A 26,650-nucleotide genomic window follows, 5' to 3' on the forward strand; every position below is an offset into this window, starting at 1 on the left:
AGAGGGTTCAGCTGCCAAGGAGAAGTCTGAAACTACTTGAACTTCTTCAGGTGCTTCTATTTGTACCATCTGTAAGTGTGTGGTTCCGGGAGACGGCCCGGGAGGCTTGGCTATGGTTCCCTATTTCCTTTTGTTCCCTGCGTTCTTGGCCTTCGCTCAGAACTCAGAATGGCTCCCAATTTTGGAGAATTACCATCTACCTCAGATGATCCTGTGTTATTTTGGACTCATTAATTGTTATCAAATTAATGATAAATATCCCCAGAAGGGAACTATCTCACACATTATTCAGGTCTGTATAGACTTTTTTTTTTTTTTTGCTTGGTTTTTCCTTTTTTAGCACCAGGTGAGCAATCTACGAGATAAACCTGTGTATGGGGCATAGGCAGGAAAGTGAGGTCACTTTTGGCCATGAGAAGCATTTGTCTTTGAGACCTAAGCATGCTTGTGAAGTTTGTCTGGTTGAAGCACAGTGTGATCGATCATTCTGTCAACAGAGACTTCCTAGTGGTCTACCATGGGCCAAGCATTGTAACCAGTAAAAGCCTGTGAAGTCAAGATAGTGTCCAACAGGGAAATTTGCAATTTAGCTCAAGGATTTCTACACAAGAGAGGAGACCACAGTTTGATAACAGCCCTTATCAGAAGCTGGTTACCAGAATTTGCGATGTGAGTCAGTCTAGAAAGGGAGAAGATGCCTGATCTGAACTCCTACCTGAACACTAGTGGAAATGTTTCATATCCGGTGCCTAGAACAACATCGTCATTATGAAACACTCAACAAATGGAGAACTGAGGTATAAGGGAGAGAAGAAGGCAGGAGGGAAGGCAGATTAGTTTATCCTGCCCTGCAAATAAAAAATAATGCTATAATAGCTAAAATATAAAGAATGCTTTCTGCTTGTTTGTCTCTGTTTGAAGAGCTCACTCTCTAGCTCATTTAATCCTAACTCTCTGCAGGAGATTATGATATTTCCACTTTTCAGATGTGTAAAATAAAAGTCATGGTTGGCATATGTGTATAAATGTGATGGGGAGTTTACACAAGATGACTTGATCCTAGTTCCCTTCTAGGAGAAGACTGGAAAGATCTACAGAAAACATTAGTTGTTTTTTTTTTTCCTCCAATCATGAGTTTTAGGTTTCAGAAAATCCCTGTGATAGAAGAGTTCGTGGCCAAGGAATTTTATTTTATTTTATTTTATTTTTTTTAATTTTTTTATTAAATCATAACTGTATACAATGATATGATTATGGGGCATCATACACTCACTTCATAAACCATTTGACACATTTTTATCACAGTGGTTAACATAGCCTTTCCGGCGTTATCTCAGTTACAGTGCCAAAACATTTACATTCTACATTTACCAAGTTTCGCAAATACCCCTGTAATTGTGGCCAAGGAATTTTAAAATGTGTATGAAGATTTTCGTGGATCTTGATACCTTAATTTTAATTTGCTCTATAAAATTTTATTAATATTTTATAGTTAACTTATTTAAAACCAGGGATAAAGCATAACTAAACAAAGGCATCATTGATGACTTCTTTACATTTCACATACGTATTGACACAATTTCTCTTCACTATCTGATGCTTTCTAGAAACTTTCTAGGAGTTGTGTGTTGTTTTGTTTGTTTTTTTGCAGTTTTAGGAGGATTCTTACAAATTCTTCCGTGCTTTGTTGCAGCTTTATGTGTCCTGTGGCTAGGTCATCACTGGGTACTGTTCCTGGCCCTCTGATTCACCCTGGCCTAACTTGGGTCCTGGAAATGGGGAGGAACTTGGATGCTTGAGAGAGAAGAGGTGCTGGGGTAGTCATCACCCTGCTGGGCACATCTGGGCAAACATAGCCCTTGCCCCCTCCCTAGCACCCATGACAATGTCGTGTTGCCTCTTCCACATGTCTCAGATTATTCCATTTTCACAGACCTCAAAAGAGTCAAGTATAAGCTACAATTGTTTTTCCTCAGCTGTGTCTAATCTTTCTTAAGGTCTCTGCAAAAATCTCCACTCTCTATTTCTCTGCCAACAGCCCAACTTCCTTTTTCTATTCTCAACATTTTCTTCTTACTGATCATCGTCAATATGAGTGACCTCTTGTTTGTGTCGTCGAGAATCAAAATTTTCATCAGTATTGCAAACGTATACGGAGTGCATTGATATTTCTTACAGTGCTGCTCTAAAGGGATGTACCTCTGTGGGGAGGGAGGCAGTGGGGAAAGATGATTATGAGCCTTGATCTGGGAGAGATGCTTGGGCCCAATTCCTGTTCTCTTACCAGGGGAGACAGCTTATGGGAGAAGTTAAACTTCTAGCTCAAAGCCACCTGCCTGGGTCCAGTCCAGGCTTTGCTGCCTCCTAATTCCATGACTTTAGGCAAATTGCTTACACTCTCAATGCTAATTGTGCCCCTTTAAAATAGGGAAAAAGAATGATTCCTGGCAACTCTTAGAGTTGATGTGAGGGTTAGGTGAGATGAGCATTTACATTTAAAAATAGTCCGTAACACACAGAGTACTTTCAGTATCTAAGAATTGTTATTATCATGTGACTTTAGGCACATTGCTTAATCTCTTATTCAGCCCATTTTACCAGAGGAAAATTAGATAAATGGTACCTTCCTTAAAAACTCATTTTGAGGATTAATTAGGATAATGTTCATAAACATTAAACACCATGCCTGACTCAGAGATTGTCTCAGTTCCCATTAGTATTTATCATCATTATTATATGCACTTTCCCAAACATTTCCACAAGTTTATTCCTTAGAACTGTCCCCTCCAAACAAACCCGAAAAACACAGGCTCCTTGTCTGTTTGTCTACTCTATTTACATTGGGTTTCTAGAAGCGAGTGAGGCCTTGGGGCTTTGAGATTAGGAACGTGATTGCTACCACTGATGGTGTCAGGCGGTCTCCTGGTGATCTGGCGGGTTCTAGAGTGACTACAGTTCTCGGCTTCTCAGCAGTGTGTGTTAGTGCTCACAGTGGGTGAGGATGTGCAGATCGCGAATGCTTCTTTTTGTTGCCTTGTTAGCAGGGGCAGCTCAGAACACATGCAGCAATGAAATGTGCCCAGCTGAAGCCATTGTTCTCAAGTGGGGGCGATTTTTACCCCTCACTCCCTCTACCCAGGGGAAATTTAGAATGTCTAGAGGCATTTTTGGTTGTTACAACTGCAGGGGTGTAGCAGTGAGGGATGCGGCTAAATGTTCTGCAATGCACAGGACAGCTCCCTCAACAAAGACTTATCTGGCTGAAAATGTCGACAGTGCCAGTCCAAGGCTCATGCTGCCAACGCTGCGGCAAATGGGCAGTGCCGTGTCTCTGTGGGCTGAAGGTGCTCCTGAGGTCTGCTGCTCAGATTGTGCTGAAGAATGTTCTCCTTACTCCAAACACTCAAGTTAGTTTGCTGCACCTCTGTCCAGCTGAGCAGCTTAATCTCCCCACTACAGACCAAAGGTCAGAGAAGTTATGAAATACACATCTCTTCCTCCCGTCATTTAGTCCAAAGCTGTGCCTAATCCTGAGCTGTGTGTTGGGGCAAATACTGGAGAAAGATAATTGGGATCCTTACCCTTGGAAATGTGCAGTCTGATGTGTTGCTTATTAATAAAAATCATTCTATTTGTCATTGATGGCTTAAGCAAATAAATACACAGATACCTTCACAAAGGCATCCTGTGGGCTTATGTGTATGAGCAGGCTGCAGAATTGGAATGGGACTCTGAAATGAAAGGATTCAGATTTAAAGGCCTTCAGTTGTGTCTAGAAGTCTGTATCTCTGTGTTTCCCTGTTTGTGTGAACCTCTGCCTCTGGACTTCCTAGATGTGTGTGTGTGCGTTTGTGCACACGCTCCTAGAACACACACTGTCTGTGTTCCTCTGTGTTTCTTCCCATATCTCTGTGTGTCTCTGTTCCTCTCTCTGTTTCTCTTGTGACCATTGTCTTCTCATTTCCCCCTTCTCTCTGTCTGTCAATTGTTTTTTTCCTTCTGTGTATCCATGTCATTCTTTTAGACTTGATATTTCTTACAGGCTAGAAGCATTTCTCCTAGGGACCAGAGAGGAAAGGTAATTCTTTTCCATAAGCTTCAGTTAGAAAAATCCCAAGGAAGGTTTCTGTTGCCCTGGCAGGTCATGATCACCATAGCCAGGCTGGGTTCTGTGATATCCCAGGGGTTGAGAGGGACGGGCTTTTGTGATTGACCAGCCTGGCCCAAAGCACACAGCTTGAGTTGGACAACAACAAAAGGACGGATGGACCCAAATCGCCGATGTTCAGTCTAGTGAGCCAAGATCAACTCAACAGGAACAATAATAATACAAGTGCTGGAGGATGTCTGATCCACATTCTGAGTTCTCAACAAGTGTGGAGGAAAGAGATTAATGTGAGCTGGAGTGACCAGGGAAGGATTCCAAGAGGACTTGATTCTTGCTTTCAGCCTTGAAAGATGTATAAGATTTTAGATAGATGGGAATGGAGTTGGTGTTTTTGGATATAGGAATAGTTTCTGGGCTTGTTTTATTGGTTTGGTTGCCTTGTTCTAAGAGGCCAAAGAGGTTATTCCTTTATTATTAGAATCAGTGTTGGTGACCACAGTCTGGCTTAGTCTGTCCATGTTACCCTCCCAGCGACCATGGGGAGAGGATAGAAGAATAATACCTGAGAATTCTCTAATCCTGAGGGCACCAGCTCTCTATAAAGCAACAGGAGGCCGCAGAGCAGAGAAGGTGTCCACAGAGTCCCTCCTGGTACCCTTAGTTCTCCGTGTGTCTGTCCTCAAGTGAATTTCACATTAAATTTTGTCTACAGGTAGCTTGGGTTGCTTTATATATTCAATAAATACTTAGGTATGTACTCATATGTACTAGACACATAGTGCCAAGCATTTAGCAATAAATAAGAGAGAGTCTTGCTTCTTTAACATTTATATTAATGTAGGAAAGACATAGAGTTGAATTAGCACTTGTGTCAGGGATGCAACTGAGCCAGGCAAAGCAGTGATTCTCAAAGCTGGCTACATAGGGCAATCACCTGGGAGTTTTGAAACTATTACTGATGCCTTCATCTCATTCTCAGATGTTTTGGTTTTTATTCATCTAGGGAGAGGGCCCCTGGCATCTGTCCATTAAATGCTCCCCCAGGGTTCTCATGAGCACCAAGTTGGAGAACCATTGTAGTCAGGGTGTTCCAGGAGCAGAGAAAGGGCTCTATGGTGAAACGAGGGAAGGAAGGGGTGCTGGAGGGTGAGGCCCAGTGAACCTGGAAGGAGGGGTGAGGCTCAGCTGAAGAAAGAAGGGGGCAGGGAGTGGGTGGATAAGGAAGGACATTGGAGTTGCTGCTGGTGGGGAAGGTGAGAAGGCTCTCCTTCAGGCCTGGTCATTACGTGAGGTTAGGAAGATGTCGATTTGTCCAGGCCTCAGTTTCTCCTTCTATCAAATATGATTAGTGATGCCTGCTCCTTGAGGGTTTGCTGCTAGAATCCCGTGAGCTAAAAAAAAAAAAGAAAGAAAGAAAGAAAAGATAATGTATTATTCATCAATGGGAGAAATAATCCATTAATCAGCCTCCGTGGGGAAAGAAGTATTTTATGTAAATCACCTTTTTCAGTAACCAAAACTCAGCCTTCAGGAAGTAATCATTTTGTGGTCCCTTGCACCCCCAGTTTCTTGAGCAGAGTGCACTGAGTGCCATCAGCCTGCTTCTTTCCTTCAGTGCCTTTGGCCCGTCAGCGTGGACATTAGACCCTGATGTGTGCTATAGTGTGGGGCCATTGGGAGTGGAGTATTTGTACCTGGAAGGCTGGGCTTGGGGTTCTTAGGTCTGCTTGGCATGGGTTTTCTGTTTCTCTTGCTATCTGCATATCAACTATTGATTCTCACCATTTTAAATTCTGTCTTGTCCTAATTGATGCCTCTTCCCTATTGAGGACTGTAAAACCAGAAAACTAATCTTTGAAATATGAATCAACGGACTACAAGTAAGAGCTTGCCAGAAGAGTGGATAATACGATCTCTAGAGATCGTTGGTGGCTGGATGTTTTGATGTGTGCTGGCTCTTTTCATTGACTTTATGGGTCTTGCTCTGGCCGGGCCCAGATATAGAATTCAGGAGATAGACTTGACTTCATGTGGGGAGAGTCAGAGGCCTACAGTGATTATTGGTAGGGATTCTCAGTTTTCCTTCTTCTGCCTATTGGCTAAAGGCTTTTAAGGTCTTCCATTCGGTCATGAGGGGAATTTTGTTCTTATAAGACTAGCCTCTGAGTGTTTATTGCCAAGCATTTGTTATTTTCAAGGCAGGAGGGAAAAAATGGTCAAAAGAGGATCAAACTCAGAGGGAAAGAATACCTTGGAGCAAACAGATGAAGCCGAGGCAAAACCATCTTTCCTAGAAGGTAGGACAGGGCAGAAAAAATGAGCAGGTAGAAGAGGAGGGAGTGGTAGAACTAGGCAGGGGAACAGGACCCAGGAGACAGTCAGGCACGTGGCATGTGCCTGTAGTCCTGGCTAGTCAGGAGACCAGAGGCTGGAGGATCACTAGAGGGAAGGAGTTTGAGACCAGCCTGGGCAGCATAGCAGCATCCCATCTCTACACAGTCTCATCTACTTGGGAGGCCGAGGCAGAGGATTGCAAATCCAGGGGATTGAGACTGCAGTGAGCTGCGATGGGGCCATTACACTGCAGCTTGGATGATAGCCTGAGACCCCATCTTTAAAAAAAGAAAAAGAAAAGAAAAGAAACAAGACCAAAGGCCAAGCAGATAGGTGGAGAGAACCTCTGGGAAGGCATAAGGGCTTTTTTTTTTTTAATCACTCTCTTACCACTCCAGTACTCATGCCTGTGACCACCATAGGTGACAATTACTCTAGGCAGCTAAGCTGCAGGGGCTGTCAGGGCTTATATGGTGCCAGTCTCCATGCCACAGGACAGCCCTGTTTGAGAAAGGGGGTTTCTGAGTAACACTTGACCCTGAGTGCTTCCCACTTTGCTGTCTGCTGTCTCTGTCACTGAGCCTCTTTTTTCCTCTCTTCCCCAGGTCAGTGGCTGGACTGGATAAGGAGGAGGACCTGGTGCACATGGAGGTGCGGACAGCGGATGGATGTGAGTGCTGCACCCACCAGGCTGGGCCCTGGGAGATCTGCCTGCAGGTCTCTCATCTCCCCTAATTTGCATTTTAATGACATGGGAAGATGAAAAGCCCAGAGCTCATTACACCCAAACCTATCCTTATTTCCCAGAGTTGGGGAGAGACTTTTTGTCCCAAAGGAGATGTTTCATTGAAATAAACCCCCAGGAATGAACTTTCTGGGGATGTGAGTTAATGTGATGAATTTTGAGGCTCCTGTTAATAATTTCTTTGGCCTCCTCAGTCTAATTTGAATAAGGACGTTCATAAATCATCATTGTATTTTATATCCATGTGGTAATTTTTAGGGGCTGCCTGCTTTGAAAAATGAACCTTCTATATGGTCAAATTTACTTAAAAAATGTAACCAGGACATTATTTGTAAAACAAGTTACTCATCCATTCAACAAGTGTTTAGGGATGGCCTGCTATGTCCTAGACATTGTTCTAGGTCCTGGAGACACAGTGGTGAGCAAGGTCTATGTTGTTCCCGCAAACAAGGGGATCTGTACTAGCAGCAGAAGCCCAAGATTTCAAATATATGACCTCCTTTTTTGCCTTTTGCAGCTGTGTACATCTTACACAAAATCTGACTGAAAAAGCATCACTTTGTAACTTGAAGATTTTACTCTTCCCAGAGTTGATCATACTCATAGAGCTCTTTCCAATCCAAGAAAAATAAACTTAAGTCATGGGTTAAAAATAGAGCCAAATAATTGAATAATGGTAAATTAGAAGTGGAACAGAATTAGCACCTCCCATTGAGTTAGAGTCCTGGGTTCTGCCACCCTTAGCCTTGAGTCTAGGAGAAATTCCCCAACCTCTCTGGGCTGTAACATCCTCTGCGATCTGAGCATACTTCCCAGGCCTTACCCACCTCACAAGGTTAAGGGTTGAATAAAAATAAGAGGAATATTATAGAAACTAAATGAAAGGAGACTGTGTTTTGACCTGGTAGTTGGTATTGAGGTGTCACTTTGAAAACACTAAGTAAAACTGCATGTGCTTTCTCCATGAGACATCTACTGTTTGCAGCCTACCACAGAGGTGTGCCAGAAGCATGCATTTGGGGAAATATGTTCTATTTGATTTGTTTTTATTTTTAAAAGATTTAGAGGGCAACCAGCATTTGTTACTGTCTAGAATATACCCGACACTCTGCTGCTTTGTTCCTTTCTCCCTTCCCTTTCCTTCCCTTCCCTTCCCTTCTCTTCCCTTCTCTTCCCTTCCTCCCTCCCTCTCTCCCTTCCTTCCTCCCTTCCTTCCTTCCTTCCTTCCTCTTTTCCTTTCCTCCCTCCCTTTTGATCTAATTTGATTCTTGAATAGGTGTAAGTCTATGAGGCAGGGAGGCAGGGAGGACCCACACTCTTTTTAATTTATTTGTTAACCAAAGAGCTATTTAAAATTAAGAAGATAATGTTATACACTAATGTCATTGATCATCAGTGTGGTGAATTCTGAATTCAAAATTATATTATCTGTGCCGAGAAAGAAACCAGGAGGAGAGTGAGATGGAGGAGTTGGAGGGAGGCTAACAGGACAAGAAGAGGGAAGCAGATGGCTGGTCCCAGAAAATAACCTGCCTGGACTTTGCCTCCCATGTTGACCTCTTGAAGGTGTGATCTGTGATGGGTGTAGTATTTCAGAGTGAGAAGAAACTTTATAGGATAGTTTGAATCCCTACCCAGTGCAGGAAACCCTCTCCAACCCCCCTGGCAGGACATTCTCAGGCTCTAGGAGCTCGGGCCTAAGACAATTATTTGCTGCTACTGAGCAGCTTCATTTAAAAAAAAATGGAATTTCTTATATTAAACTTAAACTTATTTTATGAAAGTTTAAGAATTTTGGTCCAAATTGGAATAAGGCCTATACTTCAGAACTGCTGTGAAATTTTATGAGACTAAAAATGCGAAACACATAGAACACTTCATGACCTATTGTGGGAATTCAAGAATTGGGGGGAAAAAGCAGGCAGAAATATAACAGGAATAAACGTCAGGTGCTGCACTCAGGTTAAAGGATAGTGTATATTAGTTCTCTGCCACCTAGTTTTTTTTTTTTTTTTAATTACTTGTTCAATAGTTAAAAGAATCTTCTCTCAACCTAGTGAATTGGTTCTAAGCCAGTTTTTTTTTTATTTTTTTATTAAATCATATCTGTGTATATTAATAAGGTCATGGGGCACCATATACTAGTTTCATAGACCGTTTGACACATTTTCATCACACTGGTTAGCATAGCCTTCCTGGCATTTTCTTAGTTATTGTGCTAAGACATTTACATTCCACATTTACTAAGTTTCACATATGCCCTTGTAAGATGCACCACAGGTGTAATCCTACCAATCCCCCTCCCTGTGCCCACCTCCCTCCCCTCCCCTACCTTTCCCCCTTCCCCCTATTCTTAGGTTGAAACTGGGTTATAGCTTTCATGTGAAAGCCATAAGTTAGTTTCATAGTAGGGCTGAGTACATTGGATACATTTTCTTCCATTCTTGAGATACTTTACTAAGAAGAATATGTTCCAGCTCCATCCACATAAACATGAAAGAGGTAAAGTCTCCATCTTTCTTTAAGGCTGCATAATATTCCATGGTGTACATATACCACAATTTATTAATCCATTTGTGGATCGATGGGCACTTGGGCTTTTTCCATGATTTAGTAATTATGAATAGGGCTGCAATAAACATTCTGGTACAAATATCTTTGTTATGATGTGATTTTTGGTCTTCTGGGTATATGCCTAATAGGGGAATTATAGGATTGAATGGCGAGTCTATTTTTAGATCTCTAAGTGTTCTCCATATATCTTTCCAAAAGGAATGTATTAATTTTCATTCCCACCAGCAGTGTAGAAGTGTTCCCTTTTCTCCACATCCATGCCAACATCTCTGGTCTTGGGATTTTGTGATATAGGCTAATCTTACTGGAGTTAGATGATATCTCAAAGTAGTTTTAAATTGCGTTTCTCTGATGCTTAAAGATGATGAACATTTTTTCATGTGTCTGTAGGCCACACGCCTGTCTTCTTCAGAGAAGTTTCTCCTCAGATCCCTTGCCCATCCTGCAATGGGATCACTTGTTCTTTTTTTGCTTATATGTTTGAGTTCTCTGTGGATTCTGGTTATTAAACCTTTGTTGGATACATAACCTGCAAATATCTTCTCCCATTCTGAGGGCTGTTTGCTTGCTTTACTTACTGTGTTCTTGGCTGTGCAGAAGCTTCTTAGTTTGATCAGGTCCCAATAGTGTATTTTTGAAGCTGCTTCAATAGCCTGAGGGGTCCTCCTCATAAAATACTCACCCAGACTGAGAAATAGCTGAAAATGTTAACAAATGGAAAAACATATCATGCTCATGGCTGGGAAGAATCAACATTGTTAAAATGTCCATACTACCCAAAGCAATATATAATTTTAATGCAATCCCTATTAAAGCTCCACTGTCATACTTTAAAGATCTTGAAAAAACAATACTTCATTTTATATGGAATCAGAAAAAACCTCAAATAGCCAAGACATTACTCAGAAATAAAAACAAAGTAGGAAGAATCACACTATCAGATCTCAGACTATACTACAAATCTATAGTGATCAAAACAGCATGGTACTGGCACAAAAACAGAGAAGTGGATCTCTGGAACAGAATAGAGAACCAAGAGATGAATCCAGCTACTTACCGTTATTTAATATTTGACAAGCCAATTAAAAACATTCAGTGGGGAAAAGATTCCCTATTTAACAAATGATGCTGGGTGAACTGGCTGGCAACCTGCAGAAGACTGAACCTGGACCCACACCTTTCACCATTAACTAAGATAGACTCTCACTGGATTAAAGATTTAAACTTAAGACATTAAACTATAAAAGAATCTAAGCCAGTTTTATTTAGTGCACATAACAAAACTGTACTAATCTGGGCATGTTTTACTTTACTGCTCAGTGAAAGGTCCTTTTCTTTGTGCTATGGGTTAAGTGCTCCATGACACTCATAAGTGTGTGCGCATACACACACACACACGCACATGTACACATCTCCATCCTTTGAATATAAAAATGTCCAAATATGTTTTCTTTCTGTCTTTTCTTTTGGAAATGGTTGTTTAAGATAAATTTATACACATTCACATAGCTAGTTAATGATAGAGAAAAAAAAACTCAAGCAAAACCTCTCATGATATTAAAACTAAAGGGAAACTTCTGATAAAGAATGTCTACAAAAGACCTACAATTAACATCACCTTAATCATGAAATATTCAATGTTTTCTCCCTGAAAATCAGGGAAAATACAGATATTCACTGTTACCTTTCCTAGTCAACATCATGCTAACAGTACTAGCCAGTGCAATAAAGCAAGAAAAGCAAAATACCATTAATATAGATGGCAGAGGAAGAAAATAAACCTTGCTATTCTCGTTGACATGATTGCCTATGTAGAAAATGCCAAGGAATTTATAAGAAACAGCTCCTAGAACTAATAAGTGAATTGAGAAAGGCTTCAGGACATAAAAAATTCAGTGGAGAAAGGATATTATTTTCAATAAGTAGTGTTGGAACAACTGAGCAGCTATCTGGGAAAAAACTAAGTCAAACCTATATAAAATTTAATACAAAATGTATCATAGATGTAAGGCAAAATATAAAATTATAACAGTTTTTGAAGAAAATATAGAAGAAAATTTTCATATCCTTGGGTTGGACAAAGAGTTTTTAGATATATCATTAAAAGCAAAATTAATAAACCACAATAAATTGACAAGTTGGACTTCATCAAAATTTAGAATTTTGCTCTTCAAGTATGCCATTAAAACACTCAGAGAAAATATTTTAAAATCATATATCCAATGAAGTACTTGTAACCAGAACATATAAAATACTCATAAAAACATACCAATAAAAGACAGCCCATTTTTTTTAATGTTCAAAAGTTTGAACTGATCATTTAGCAAATAAAATATGAGGATTATAAATAAACACATAAAAAAGTGCTCAACATCATTAGTCATTAGGAAGACACAAATTAAAACCATAATGATATATCACTATACACTTATTGAAATCACCAAAATAATCATGGTTTACAGTACCAAGCTCTGGCAAGGAAGTGAAGCAACTGGACACTCCTACATTGCTGGTGGAAATGCAGAATGACACAGCTACTCTGGAAAAGGATATTGGCAGTTTCTTACAAAGTTGCATAAGATTTACAATCCAGCTAATCAATTTTCCTATATATTTAGCCTAGACAAATGAAAAACATTATATTCACATAAAAATCTGTACAGAAATATCTGTAACAGATTTACTAATAATCACCAAAAACTGGAAACAACCTAAATATCCTTCAATGGATGAATGAATTAATAAGCTATGGTACATCCATGAAACAGAAGACTACTTGCTGCTATCAATACTCACCCACATGGATGAATTTTAATGCATTATACTGAGTAAAACAAGCTAGTCTCAGAAGATTACATGATGTATTATTCCATTTATATGATCCATGAGAAAAACTAACTATGGGTTTAAAGAACATATCAGTGGTTTTCTGAGTAGGAAGAATATTTGACAAGAAAGGCCCACATGAGAGAAATTTTTAGGATGATATCAGTGCTCTGTAACATGATTACATGATTACATAAGTCCATGTATCTGTTCAAATTTATGGAAATGTATGCCAAAAATTCACTGTGTACACTGGAAAAAAATAAGTCCATATTAAAAAATACTAAAATTAAAAGCTATGGTGAGGAAAACTATACAGCATAGTTCTCAGCTTCTAGTTCTGAAACCAAACATTATAATTACCTGGAGAATATACACAAACACATACACACACACACATTGGAGAATACACACAAACACATATACATGCATACACACACACACACGCACACACATACACACACCTTGGCTCAGCCACAAATCAAATGAAGAGTCTGTAGAGAAAGGCCCTAGGCATTGGCCCCTTACAAAATTGTACTGGTTATTTTAAAGTTCATGTAGGGCTGTGCCCATTGCACTAGACCTGAGCTTATTTTGAACGTGCACGTGCACCATGTGGAGAGCTTGTTAATGCAAGCTTTCCATATTCCTGGCCAGTTTTCAGGTCCTGGAGCTAGTCTGGGGCCTCTGCTTTGAACCACACTCACTGCACACAGGTGAACAAGACACAATCAACATTGAGTAGCCCTCAGGCTGATGGAAGAGGTGGATATAGACACAGATCATTGTTGCAAGGTACTATGCTAAAAGCCACAGAGATTCTGATTTACCTATCACTGTATCATTGACAAAGTTGTGTGGGAGCCATAAGAAAGGCTTTCTCAACTGCTAAGGGATGAAGTCTGCACAGAAGAGGCCGTGGCTAAGCTTCATCTTGTGGGATGGATGGTATTTTCCCAAGGGGATGGTAGAAAGGGGGAAATGCAAAAGTGATGCTAGAACTGTACTGTCCAAAACAGGACTCACTTCATCAACTGTGATTCTTACATCTTTAAAATGTGCTGTCCATTTTGGGTGTGGGACACAACTACAAGAGGGATTCTACCTAGCAAATTCAAAAATTGTGACCCAGTTATTTGACCCTCACAATAGCCTGAAATAAAATGTAAGTAAGTAAGTAAGTAAATAAATAAATAAATAAATAAAATGTGCTATCCAAACCAAGGTGTGCTTTAACTGTAAAATACATACCAGGTTTCAAAGACTTACTATGATTGCAAAAATGAAAAATTGATTCTTAGTTTTTATATTGATGACATGATGAAATGGTAATATTTTAGGATATATTGGACTAAATAAAACATATTAAATGTATTTCACTTTCCTATTTACTTCTTTTAGCATGGCTACTGAAACATTTAAAAGGTCATTTGTGGCTCACATTGTACATCTGTAGAGTAACACTGCTCAGCGCAGAGCGTGGCCTCTTCAGCCATGTGGTGTGGCATTAACAGACCTGTCTCTAACTCTAGCCACAGCACTTGGAGCATATCCAGCAAGTTGGCCCCCTTTCTTATGTTATGTATTGGAATCTCAACTATGGTTTAGTTCTGCTCCACCTTTTTGGGAATCAGATTTCACAATTGCACTAAAAACATCTAATTATCTCTTGCCCTGGCCAGGTTTAAACAGGGGAAATCCAACCAGTTTGGTTCATAACAGTGTGAATCCTGTTACTGGATTCAAATGACTTTTTCTCCCATTCTCATTTGGAAATCATCTTTCTCTGAAGGTCTCCTGTGTGTTTCTCTCTCTCACTTTATCTCATACATAGTTACTTAGCCACAGATAGGACAGACACACAGACACACACTCATCTTTCATTTAAGAGGTAATTAAGTATCGAAAGAAAGAGTATTAACTTGGTGACTGAAGAACTGAGTTGGAGAATTAAATCTGTCATTAAGAAGCTATTTGACCTTGAACAAATTTATCTTTTTGTGATCCTTCAGCCAATACTTTAACAATACTGATAAATGTAAGAATTTTGATAATTGATTTTTTCATTGGTTTGCTAATGAAGATCTTATTGTAGAGTAAAATTGGCAAGGTTTATTTAAGTTCAGTGAACAAGAGTAGCAATCAAGAGTGCCCCAAACGCGACAGGCTGCTGAGGGAAGCAGCCAGCTCCTATTCACTAAAACTCTTGAGTGAAGCCAGATGGATGCCCATGAGGGGCATAGTGATAAGTGAACCTGGACATGCACATATAGTTTGACAAACCTAGATATTCTGGAAATTTCTAGAATTAAAACCCAGTATACCACCATTCCTTGTCCTTGTGTTATTAAAAACCTTCGTTAATCAATTACTGTACTTTCTCCTATGTCAAGATAAAAGTCTAATACTTCTTTTTTTTATTGTTAAATCATAGCTGTGTACATTTGTGCAATCAAGGAGTACAATGTGCTGGTTTCATATACAATCTGAAATATTCTCATCAATCTGTTCAATATAGCCTTCATGGCATTTTCTTAGTTATTGTATGTAGACATTTGTATTTTGCATTTAGTGGGTTCCTCCTGTACCCATTCTAAGATGCACCGTAGGTGTGGCCCCACCCATTACCCTCTCTCCAACCTAACTTCCTCCCTCCCTTCCCCTACCTTGGCCCTTTCCCCATATTCTTGTGCTATAGTTAGGTTATAGCCTTCATATGAAAGCTATAAATTAGCTTCATAGTAGGGCTGAGTACATTGGATACTTTTTCTTCCATTCTTGAGATACTTTGCTAAGAAGAATATGTTTCAGCTCCATCCACATAAACATGAAAGAGGTAAAGTCTCCATCTTTCTTTAAGGCTGCATAATATTCCATGGTATACATGTACCACAATTTGCTAGTCCATTCGTGGGTCGATGGGCACTTGGGCTTCTTCCATGACTTAGCAATTATGAATTGGGCTGCAATAAACATTCTGGTACAGATGTTTATTGTTATATTATGATTTTTGGTCTTCTGGGTATATACCTAATAAAGGAATTGTACGATCAAATAGCAGGTCTATTTTTAGATCTCTAAGTATTCTCCAAACATCTTTCCAAAAGGAACATATTAGTGTGCATTTCCACCAGCAGTGTAGAAGTGTGCCCTTTTCTCCACATCCACGCCAACGTCTCTGGTTTTGGGATTTTGTTATGTGAACTACTCTTACCGGGGTTAGGTGATATCTCAAAGTAGTTTTGATTTGCATTTTTCTAATGATTAAGGATGATGAGCTTTTTTTCATGTGTCTGTAGATCGTGCGTCTGTCTTCTTTAGAGAAGTTCTCTTCAAGTCCTTTGCCCACCCTGACATGGGATCACTTGTTCTTTTCTTGCTAATATGTTTGAGTTCTCTGTGGATTCTGGTTATTAAACCTTTACGGAGGTATAACCTGCAAATATTTTCTCCCATTCTGAGGGCTGTCTGCTTGCTTTAATTACTATGTTCTTGGCTGTGCAAAAGCTTTTTAGTTTGATCAGGTCCCAGTAATGTATTTTTGATACTGCTTCAACTGCCTGGGGAGTCCTCCTCATAAAATATTCACCCAGGCCGATTCCTTCAAGAGTTTTCCCTGTACTTTCTTCAAGTATTTTTATGGTTTCATGTCTTAAGTTTAAATCTTTTATTCAGTGAGAGTCTATCTTAGTTAATGGTGAAATGTGTGGGTCCAGTTTCAGTATTTTACAGATTGCCAGCCAGTTTACCCAGCATCATTTGTTAAATAGGAAATCTATTCCCCAATGAATGTTTTTAATTGGCATGTCAAAGATTAAATAACGGTAAGTAGCTGGATTCATCTCTTGGTTCTCTATTCCATTCCAGACATCTACTTCTCTGTTTTTGTGCCAGTACATGCTGTTTTGATCACTATTGATTTATAGTACAGTCTCAAGTCTGGTAGCGTGATTCCTCCTGCTTTGTTTTTATTTCTGAGTAATGTTTTGGCTATTTGAGTTTTTTTCTGATTCCATATAAAATGAAGTATTTTTTCAAGATCTTTAAGATATGACAATGGAGCTTTGATAGGAATTGTATTAAAATTATATATTGCTTTGGGTAGTATAGACATTTTAACATTGTTGATTCTTCCCAGCCATAGCATGGTATGTTTTTCCATTTATTAACATCTTCAGCTATTTCTTTTCTTAGAGTTTTATAGTTCTCTTTATAGAGATCTTTCACATCCTTTGTTGGGTAAACTCCAAAATACTTCATCTTCTTTGGCACTACTGTGAAAGGAATAGAGTCCTTGGCTGTTTTTTCGGCTTGGCTATTGTTGGTATATATAAAGGCTACAGATTTATGGGTGTTGATTTTGCAGCCTGAGACATTGCTGTATTCCTTGATCACTTCTAAAAGTTTTGTAGTAGAATCCCTAGTGTTTTCCAGATATACGATCATATCATCTGCGAAGAGTGAAAGTTTGATCTCTTCTGACCCTATGTTGATACCCTTGATTGCCTTTTCTTCCCTAATTGCAATGGATAACACTTCCATTGCAATGTTAAAGAGTAATGGAGACAATGGGCAACCTTGCCTGGTTCCTGATCTAAGTGGAAATGGTTTCAATGTAACTCCATTCAATACAATATTGGCTGTGGGTTTGCTGTAGATGACCTCTATTAGTTTAAGAAATGTCCCTTCTATACCAATGTTCTTAAGTGTTCTGATCATGAAGAGATGCTGGATATTATCAAAACTTTTTCTGCATCAATTGAGAGAATCATGTGGTCTTTATTTTTTAGTTTGTTTATGTGCTGAATTACATTTATAGATTTACATATATTGAATATTGAACCAGCCTTGAGAGCCTGGGATAAATCCCACTTAGTCATGGTGTATAATTTTTTTGATGTGTTCATGGATTCTTTTTGTTAGGATCTTATTGAGTATTTTTGCATCAATATTCAGTAGTGATATTGGTCTATAACTTTCTTTTCTTGTTGGGTCTTTCCCTGGTTTAGGGATCAAGGTGATGTTTGCTTTATAGAATGTGTTAGGTAGTATTCCTTCTTTTTCTATATTTTGGAAGAGGTTCAGTAATATAGGTACTAGTTCTTCTTTAAAGGTTTGGTAGAATTCTGACGTAAAGCCATCTGGTCCAGGGCTTTTCTTTTTAGGAAGATTTTTTATAGTTGATGCTATTTCAGAACTTGTTATAGGCCTGTTCAACATTTCCACTTCGTTCTGGCTAAGTCTTGGTAGGTGGCGTACTTCCAAGTATTGTTCGATTTCTATCAGACTTTCATATTTCTGAGAGTAAAGTTTCTTGTAATATTCGTTAAGTGTTTTTTGAATTTCTGAGGGGTCTGTTGTTATTTCATCTTTACCATTTCTGATTGATGAAATTAGAGGTTTTACTCTTTTTTTTCCTGTTTAGGTTGGCCAAAGGTTTATCTATTTTATTGACCTTTTCCAAAAACCAACTTTTGGATTTATTGATCTGTTGTATAATTCTTTTGTTTTCAATTTCATTTAATTCTGCTCTGATTTTGGTTGTTTTCTTCTGCTGCGTTTGGGGTTGAAGTGTTCTTCTTTCTCCAGTTGCTTGAGATGTTCCATTAAGTTATTGACTTCCTCTCTTTCTGTTTTCTTGAGGAAGGCTTGCAGTGCTATAAATTTCCCTCTTAGGAATGCCTTTGTAGTATCCCAGAGGTTCTGATAATTCGTGTCTTCATTGTTGTGTTGTTCCAAAAATTTGGTGATTTTCTTCTTAATCTTGTCTATAACCCATCTATCCTTCAGCATAAGGTTATTTAGCTTCCATGTTTTTGTATGGGTATGCAGATTCCTGTTGTTATTGAGTTCAACTTTTATTCCATGATGGTCTGAGAAGATGCAAGGAATAATTTCTACTTTTTTAAATTTGCTGAGGTTAGATTGGTGGCCTAGGATGTGGTCGATTTTGGAGTATGTTCCATGGGCTGATGAGAAGAATGTGTATTCAGTTTTGTTGGGATGAAATGTTCTGTAGATATCTGTTAAGTTGAATGGTTAAGTTTAAATCTAAGATTTCTTTGCTTAGTTTCTTTTTGGAGGATCTATCCAGCACTGCTAAAGAGGTGTTAAAAATCTCCAACTACTATGGAACTGGAGGAAATCAAGTTGCTCATGTCTGTTAGCGTTTCTTATAAATTGAGGTGTGTTCTGGTTGGGTGCATAAATATTAATAATTGAAATCTCATCATATTGAGTATTCACTTTAACAAATATGAAGTGTCCATCCTTATCCTTCCTTATTTTGTTTGGTTTAAAGCTTATTGCATCTACAAATAGGATTGTAGTGCCCGCTTTTTTCTGTTTTCCATTTAGAGTATAGATGACCATCCCTTCACCTTGAGTCTATATTTGTCTTTTAATGTAAGATGAGATTCTTGTATGCAACAGATATCTGGCTTGAGTTTTTGGCTGCAACCTGTGCCTCTTTAGAAGACAATTTAAACCATTCACATTAATTGAGAATATTGATAACCCTTTTGAGAGTCCGGTGGACCTTTTTAATCCTTTTGCAACTGTGGAAGTTGGAATTTGATCAAAAGTTTCTGGGTGGGTTTACTTTTGTGGTGGAGGATTATGCTGGTCTTTATGGAGGATAGGTCTGAGAATATCCTGGATAGCTGGTTTAGTTATGGCAAATTTCTTCAACATGTGAATGTCATTGAAGTATTTATTTTCTCCGTCATAAATGAAACTCAGTTTAGCTGGGTACAAGATCCTGGGTAGAAAGTTATTTTGTTTTAGGAGATTAAAAGTCAATGACCATGCTCTTCTAGCTTGAAAGGTTTCAGCAGAGAGATCTGCAGTTATTCTAATATTCTTCCCCTTGTAGGTAATGGTTTTCTTTCATTTGGCTGCTTTCAGAATTTTCTCCTTCATATTAACTTTAGTGAAATTGATTATGATTTGTCTGGGGGATGTCTTATTCGGGTTGAGTTGTGCTGGTGTTCTGAAACTGTCTGCTATCTGAATTTACAAATCTCTTGGCATGTCTCGAAAGTTCTCTTTCATAATCTCATGGAGAAGAGACTCTGTGCCTTGTGAAGCCACTTTATCGCTTTTGGGTATCCCTATAAGACAAATATTTGTTTTCTTCAAATTATCACAGAGCTCTCTGAGAGAGTGATCTGTTTTTGCACTCCATTTCTCTTCCTCTTTGAGAGTTTGGGAGTTTTTGAAAGCTTTGTCTTCAATGTCAGAAATCCTTTCTTCTGCTTACTCCATTCTGTTACGGAGGAATTCTACTGTGTTTCTCAGATCTTTGAGAGCTGCAACTTCTTGTCTCAATGTGTCAAAATCTTTGGTCATTTGGTCTTTGAATTCGTTGAATTGTTGAGACATCTTTTGGGTTACTGCTTGGAATTCTAATTCGATCTTATTTGCTATCCAAATTCTGAATTTGATTTCTGACATCTCAACTATTTGTTTGTGCATGGGATCTTGTACTGTGTCTCCCCCATTGTTCCTTGGGGGAGTTGATCTACTCTGATTATTCATATTGCCAGAGTTTTTCTGTTGATTTTGCCTCATGATTGTTTTTCACTGTTGCCTGTGGTCGTCCTCAGAGTTAGGGAGGTGTCTCTCCAAGATTAGACCCCAGCAGGATCACTCTATTGTTGCTGGATCTTTGTTGGGAGTGACCCTGTGTAGCTCCTCTGGGGCTGCCCCAGCCAGGGTGTTCTGGTTGTGGGAGCAGCTCCCAAGTGTGTCACACCCAGATCCAGCAACAGGGTGGGGGGTGGTGCACACAGTTCTGGGAGTGTCTGGCACCCAGTGAGTTTGGCACAGAGGGCCTAAGGCTCCAGAAGTCTTTGGCCAGGAGAAGGTCTCCATGCAGAGGCAGGGAGGGCTCCAGAGAGCACATGGCTACCAGAGTCCCTGGCCAGACTAGTGGGCCGGTGTGGAGGCAGGGAGGATGCAGGGTTGTGGTCTCCCAGAGTTCCTATTTAGGACATGGGGAGACCTGGTGGGTGGGGTAGCGGGTCCTGGCGCAGGTCTTGCCGCTGTCTGGGCAGGAGCAACTCTTACAGAGGTCTGGGAGGGTGCCAATTGCAGGTCACAGGGCAGCTCTTCCGGAGGTCTGGGAGGGTTCTGATCACCAAGTCTAATACTTCTTAATGGAACATTCCAGGCAGGCATAAGTAATCAAAGTAACATGACATGTAAGGTGACACTATTATCTCTTCAGACTAAACTGCATGCTCCAGACCAGTGGTTCTCAATTTTCCTAATGCCGTGATGTATTTTCAGTGTTACAAAGGGGTCGCGACCCACAGGTTGAGAACCACAGCTCTAGACCAACGTTTTTGTACCATTTTTATCTTATGGCACACTTGAACCTATAGTTAAACTTCCATGGTACAGTTAAATTCTACTGATTAAGTAAAAAGGTAAAAAATATATATACTTACTGTGCTTTGAACCTTTTTTGAAAATAATTTAATCTTTAAAAATTTTCACAGCACACATAAGATCCTTGTGCTACGGCACACTGGTTGACAATCACTGCCCTAGATACATAAAGGATCTTGAATTATTGATTAGTTTGTTGATTTTCAAATTGTATTATCTCAGAGCTCCAGCAGCTCTTTATGAACTCAGAAGTCAAGATGAGGCCATAGCAGGGGTGAAGGCAATGGGACAGCATTTTGCTTGCCTTCTGTTTAGCTAAAGCTGGCACGCTGAAACCCACTTTGTATAGGGACATATACATACTGAGAACATATAAGAGATTTTCAAACTGTACACATTATCACATTTCATAAGGCATGCGCACACGCATATACACACACACACATATATATATAAAACAACTTGCCCAAGATCACATAGATAGCCAGGGACAGGTACTGGGTCAGAATGTGGATTATGGTCTAATTCTCAGCCTGATTTTCTTTCCATGTTTCAAATACATACTGGTTAAAATATGTCAAATCACCTGGGTTCAAATTCCAGCTCTGTCACTTCCTAGAGCTTTGGAACTTACCCAAATTACTTAATCGTCTGTGTCTAAATTTCCTCATCTGTCACATGGAGGATGATAATAATTGTAACTCTTTAGGTTGTTGGAAGAATTAAATCAGTGAATGCATATAGTTCTTAGAATACCACCCAACACGAAGTGAGGATATTCTCGCCATCATTGTCACCGTCATCGTTGTCATCATCAGCATCTAGTCAGCATATTGAGGGTCAGTTTATTTGGAAGGTGAAGAGGGAAGAATCCTGAATGATGGCAGGATTGCTAAGCTATTCAACATCACTCATGATTTCTAACCGTCTATGCCTCTAGATAGATAGCCTCCTGTGCAGATAAGAAGGTGGGGAATGCTGGAGAGCAGATGTTTCACAAAAGCTCTTATTCCTAAGTTCAGTAGAAAGAATGGAAGCTATTTCTTTTGTTTGTTGATTTTTTTGGTCTTTAGTACCTGTTATGTTGTGATTGCTGTGCGTGTATTAGGCATTTGTAGCAATATCACTTCCTTTGTTTGCACTACGTCTACTCTTTAGTCAAGAAAAAGGAGGCATATGGAGGCTAAATAACTTTTCAGAGTTACCTTGAATCTGCTTGTTTTTACTTGCTTTCATTTGAGACTTAATTTTATTTAAGGTAAACAGCTCCTGGGTATTCCTGTGAGAGAAGGCCTGAAGAGCTGAATTTGCTTTTGTTCACAATTTTAATTCACTTTTTCAATTTCTCACAATAGATGTATTACCCAAATGGATGGGAGTTGAACAAAAAAAAAAAAAAATTGTTTGTTATTTTCCTCTGAGGTGGCAGGAGGCAAAGGCAAAACATAATCACAAGATACCATATAATTGAGAATAACAAAATGTATAGGCTTTTAATGTAACTCGATTCAGTTCAACTAGCATTACGGAGGCTTTATAAAGTCAGCCTAAAGAGAGAAAGGGATGGTAAGATTGTATTCCTGCCAGGAAGAAGGGGGCTCTTTTGGAAAGATTGGGAAGAACCCAAAACTGGACTTCCTGGTGAAATTTTTTGACATAGATGAGATACTTACCTTGCTGAAATGAGAAAGTCAGAGGCCGTCACCATGAGCCTTACAAACTCCTGGTGGAAATGCAGCCCCTTAGCAAAAACAGAAGGCTAAGGGTGTCAGATTGTTTTAGTTTCTCTGTCCACATCCCCCGATTCTCTAAGCATCCTCTATATGCATGGACCCCAAGGCACATTCAGTTGTGAAGTCCTGTCTCTCCCAAATTATTTAATCATCTGTGTCTAAATTTCCTCATCTATCACATGGGGGATGATAATAATTGTAACTCCTTAGGGTGTTGGAAAAATTCAGTTCAACTAGTATTACCGAGGCTTCCATTGGACTTGTAATCTTCTGAGGGCAAGAACCTGTCTTACATTCTCTGCTTCCTAGAACCCAGGGAGTGTCTTTTTTTTTTTTTTTTTTGTAGAGACAGAGTTTCACTTTATGGCCCTCAGTAGAGTGCTGTGGCATCACACAGCTCACAGCAACCTCCAACTCCTGGGCTTAAGCGATTCTCTTGCCTCAGCCTCCTGAGTAGCTGGGACTACAGGCGCCCACCACAACACCCGGCTATTTTTTTGTTGCAGTTTGGCCGGGGCCGGGTTTGAACCCGCCACCCTCAGTATATGGGGCCGGCGCTTTACCAACTGAGCCACAGGCACTGCCCCCAGGGAATGTCTTAAACCTGCAGCTTCTGTATATACCTTGACCCATTTAGAAATGAATGAACCACTCTGTGTGAGGCAGCCCTTCTCACCCGAGCCCAAGCAACCTCTCATATGAGGTCCTTGGTCCAACCTCTGCAGGGTAGGAAAACATGGAGGCTTGCTCCATTTGAGAGATGTTCCCTCTGTTCCTAAAGGTCCTGCCAGCAATAGAGCTGGTCATAAATAGAGCCATGTATTTCCAGAGTTACCAGGCAGAATCCTTTAGTCATGATGCAGGGAACAAGGTCTTTAACTTTTAGTTTTTATAAGTGGAACAATGAGAAATACATTAGGAAAGCATTTCACACTTAGAAAAGTGTTAATCATGAGGATTAACCATTTAGGGAACAAACTGTGGTTTTTCCACAGGGATAGCCAAATGAGATCTTCGTACCATCTAGACTTTCTAGTTTTTCATTAGAGGATGTTTTTGAAGGGAAGGGTGGATGATAGAAGTTTAAGGACAAGGATCAATCAGAGGCAATCCATTCACATGGAATTATGTAGTGTGTTTTGCCTGTGTGAAAGTCCACATAACAGTTTTCACTCCCTTTTTCAAGAATCCCCTTCTCATGTAGCACACTTCCCATTCAGGCTAAACTAAGGGCTGCCTCCTCCTGGATGCCCTCCTTGGTTTTTCTAGCTCAGATACACTTTCTTCTTGATCTGAACACCTGTAACACTTCAGGAAAGTAAACAGTGATAAATTCAGAATATGAGTTTGCTATAAGACCTGTGACATCACAGCCTCTTGATTCTCTGTAATAAAACAGAATGTTACCTACTATAAATGTATGAGAGAGCTAAATCTTTTTCCCTCTCTTTTCATAATTAAAACATAGCTGACATTGATTGATCTTGTAAAATGTATCCACAATGTGCTAAGCATTTTTCACGCATAATCTTATTTAATCCTGATGCCATTCTTCAGAGGCACACACCAGTTGTCAGCATTTTGCAGATGGAAAGCTGTGCTCTTGCGCTGTTCCTTGGACAAGATCCATCCACACATATTATAAATCCAGCACTTTCTAGTAGCTTCTGAGTCCTTGCTTTCAGACACCACAGTGTGCTAAGGAGATCTGTACCACTTCCATTTCAGCTGGCATCTAGAGTTATTAGAAAGCAAATAAATGATGAGTGCCTGTTGTCCCAGCTACTTGGGAGGCTGAGGCAAGGGGATCACCTGAGCCCAAGAGTTTGAGGTTGCTATGAGCTAGGATGACACAGCACCCTACTCAGGGCACAGAGTGAGACTTTGTCTCAAAAAAAAAAAGCAAGTAAAAACACCACAATTGTTGGGATCTTACTTTGAGATTTCAATTTGTATGACAAATATCTTTGTGAGTTTCATCACAGAATTTCTACGACTGTATTCAGCATCACTTGGAAGTAACATACATAGTTCAAATCTAAGACCATTTACAAATGTGAGGTTTGACCCGAACGGCATGCCCTGCCTGCCCTTGACAGCCACAGTTCCCCCACGATCTTCAGGCACTTCTGCTTGGCTGCCAGACCTGCCTGATAACCTGATAGTTTAATTTCCTTGGGCTCTGTACGTGGGGTTCTTACCAGGCAGAGAGCACTGTATCACTCACCATATCTTCATGTTTAAAAAAATAAAAGCATTGAGTCCAGCTAAAGACTGCGAGTCCCCCAAATTATAAGTGATTCTCAAAAACTCATTTTAGCGCTACCTTCTTCTTAAATTGGACTTCTCGTTCTGTACTGGGCAGTGGCAAGCAGGGAGAGAGCCAAGAAGCAGAATGAGTTTGGCACAACATCTTCCTGCCACCGGCCAAGGTTAGGTGGGTTTTGATTTTGTTTGAGGTGGCCTTGAATACACTTCATTGTTTTGTTTTAGTTTGCTTTTTCAAAGTGCCCAAATGAGAGAGTGAATAGTAAATGGCCAGGGAAAATGAGCCAGTGCGTGGGGATAAGCAGGAGTCTCCCCCGTGAGCACCTTTGATTACCAGGGCAGGGAGCTTTCTGTGACAGAGGCTGGTAGGAAGGAAGCAGGTTGTCATGTCAACACCTGTGGTTTCTTTGCATGTATTTACTGAAGCTTTGCACCGTGTGTTGGTGCTTTATTCTAGGAGCACGTTACTAAGACAGTGCGGGTCCAAGAGCATCCCCAGTGGGCAGACAGCATGCTCCAGAGCCCAGCCTGGGCTCGCTGCCTTCCTTCCTCTCTCCTCTCAGCCAGAAGTGGAAAACCAGGCCACTCTCAGCTTTCTCTGTGAACAAAGACAGAGAGGAAGGGACAGGCAGGCGGTGCTTAGAGAGTGCTGGGCAAGCTGGTCTCCCTATAGGGTCAGGGAATGGGGATGAGAAGGGATAGGGATGTTCCTTTCCTGCCAAGTTAGGCTGTGGCCAAATTATAGAGCAGAGGTAAGGAGTGGCTCTGATTTAGAATGTAGGCTTGTTTTGTTTGGCCTCAAGGTGTTTGGCCTGCATCATATTTTAAATTTAAATTAGTTGTCAATCTTAAAAACTCAGGAAGTTTTTACATTAAAAAAAAATTGGGTCATTGGGCCCTCCATAGAAACTCAGAATGTCTTATCCCTGCATGTGTTTGCTGAACTGAACACAGAAGCAGTGCCCCCTTCAAAGGGGTGAGAGTCTGCCCTTTGATTATGGGCCCCACTGCTCCTCTGCGGTTCTCAACCTTCAGACCTTGGGCCCGCCTCCATTTATCATCTTGCTCCAGCTCATTTTGCTCCTGTGCATGACTTGTGTGGCTACGTAGGCATTTGAGTGTATTAGAATAGTTGTAAAAGACCTTCTATTCTGCCATAGAGAGATATTTAGGTTCTGCCCCAAGGCACTTCATGCTGCTGGTGGTTTTGATGCAGGGAGGTATTAACTCAGGTTTTAGAGATGACCCTGGCTCCTTGTCTCAGATCTGTCCTGTTTCCAGTGCATCATCCACGTGGCCCCTAGTTGTGAAATTAGTGCAGCAGGAATACAGATGACAAGGAAGTGTCTCAGGCAAGTGGCATGGCCAGTAGAAAGAAGAGAAGAGACTCTCTTCACTTAAGGATTAGTAATGGACTGGATTTTATGAGTTGCAGAAGAAAGAAAAGTTTAGGGGCTTTGCTGCTTGGCAGAGGAGATCAGGTTGCTAATAGAAGGAAATCAATATTAAACATAATTAGATTACAGTTATCAAAGCAAGTGGACATCACTCAAATATGTACATTTGAGAAGTAGGAATGCAGGGCACATTATGAATCATTTTCCTTCAAAATACGTTTCCTTGTTAAATTAGGATACATTTCATAAGTTAATATGGGTAATAGGTTCA

At 40.1% G+C, this 26,650-nt stretch overlaps 1 protein-coding gene across 1 annotated transcript in view; it reads left to right on the forward strand.

The window, feature by feature from the left end:
- Positions 1–26,650, forward strand: part of SORCS3 (sortilin related VPS10 domain containing receptor 3) — a 632,023-nt gene that overhangs the window by 456,376 nt on the left and 148,997 nt on the right. Inside the window, exon 6 of the mRNA XM_053585949.1 lies at positions 7,048–7,112. Coding sequence (XP_053441924.1) covers positions 7,048–7,112 — 65 coding nt within the window. The remainder of the gene's footprint in view (positions 1–7,047; positions 7,113–26,650) is intronic.

Source organism: Nycticebus coucang, chromosome 3 (genome assembly GCF_027406575.1).
Source record: "Nycticebus coucang isolate mNycCou1 chromosome 3, mNycCou1.pri, whole genome shotgun sequence".
NCBI classification, from domain to species: Eukaryota; Metazoa; Chordata; class Mammalia; order Primates; family Lorisidae; genus Nycticebus; species Nycticebus coucang.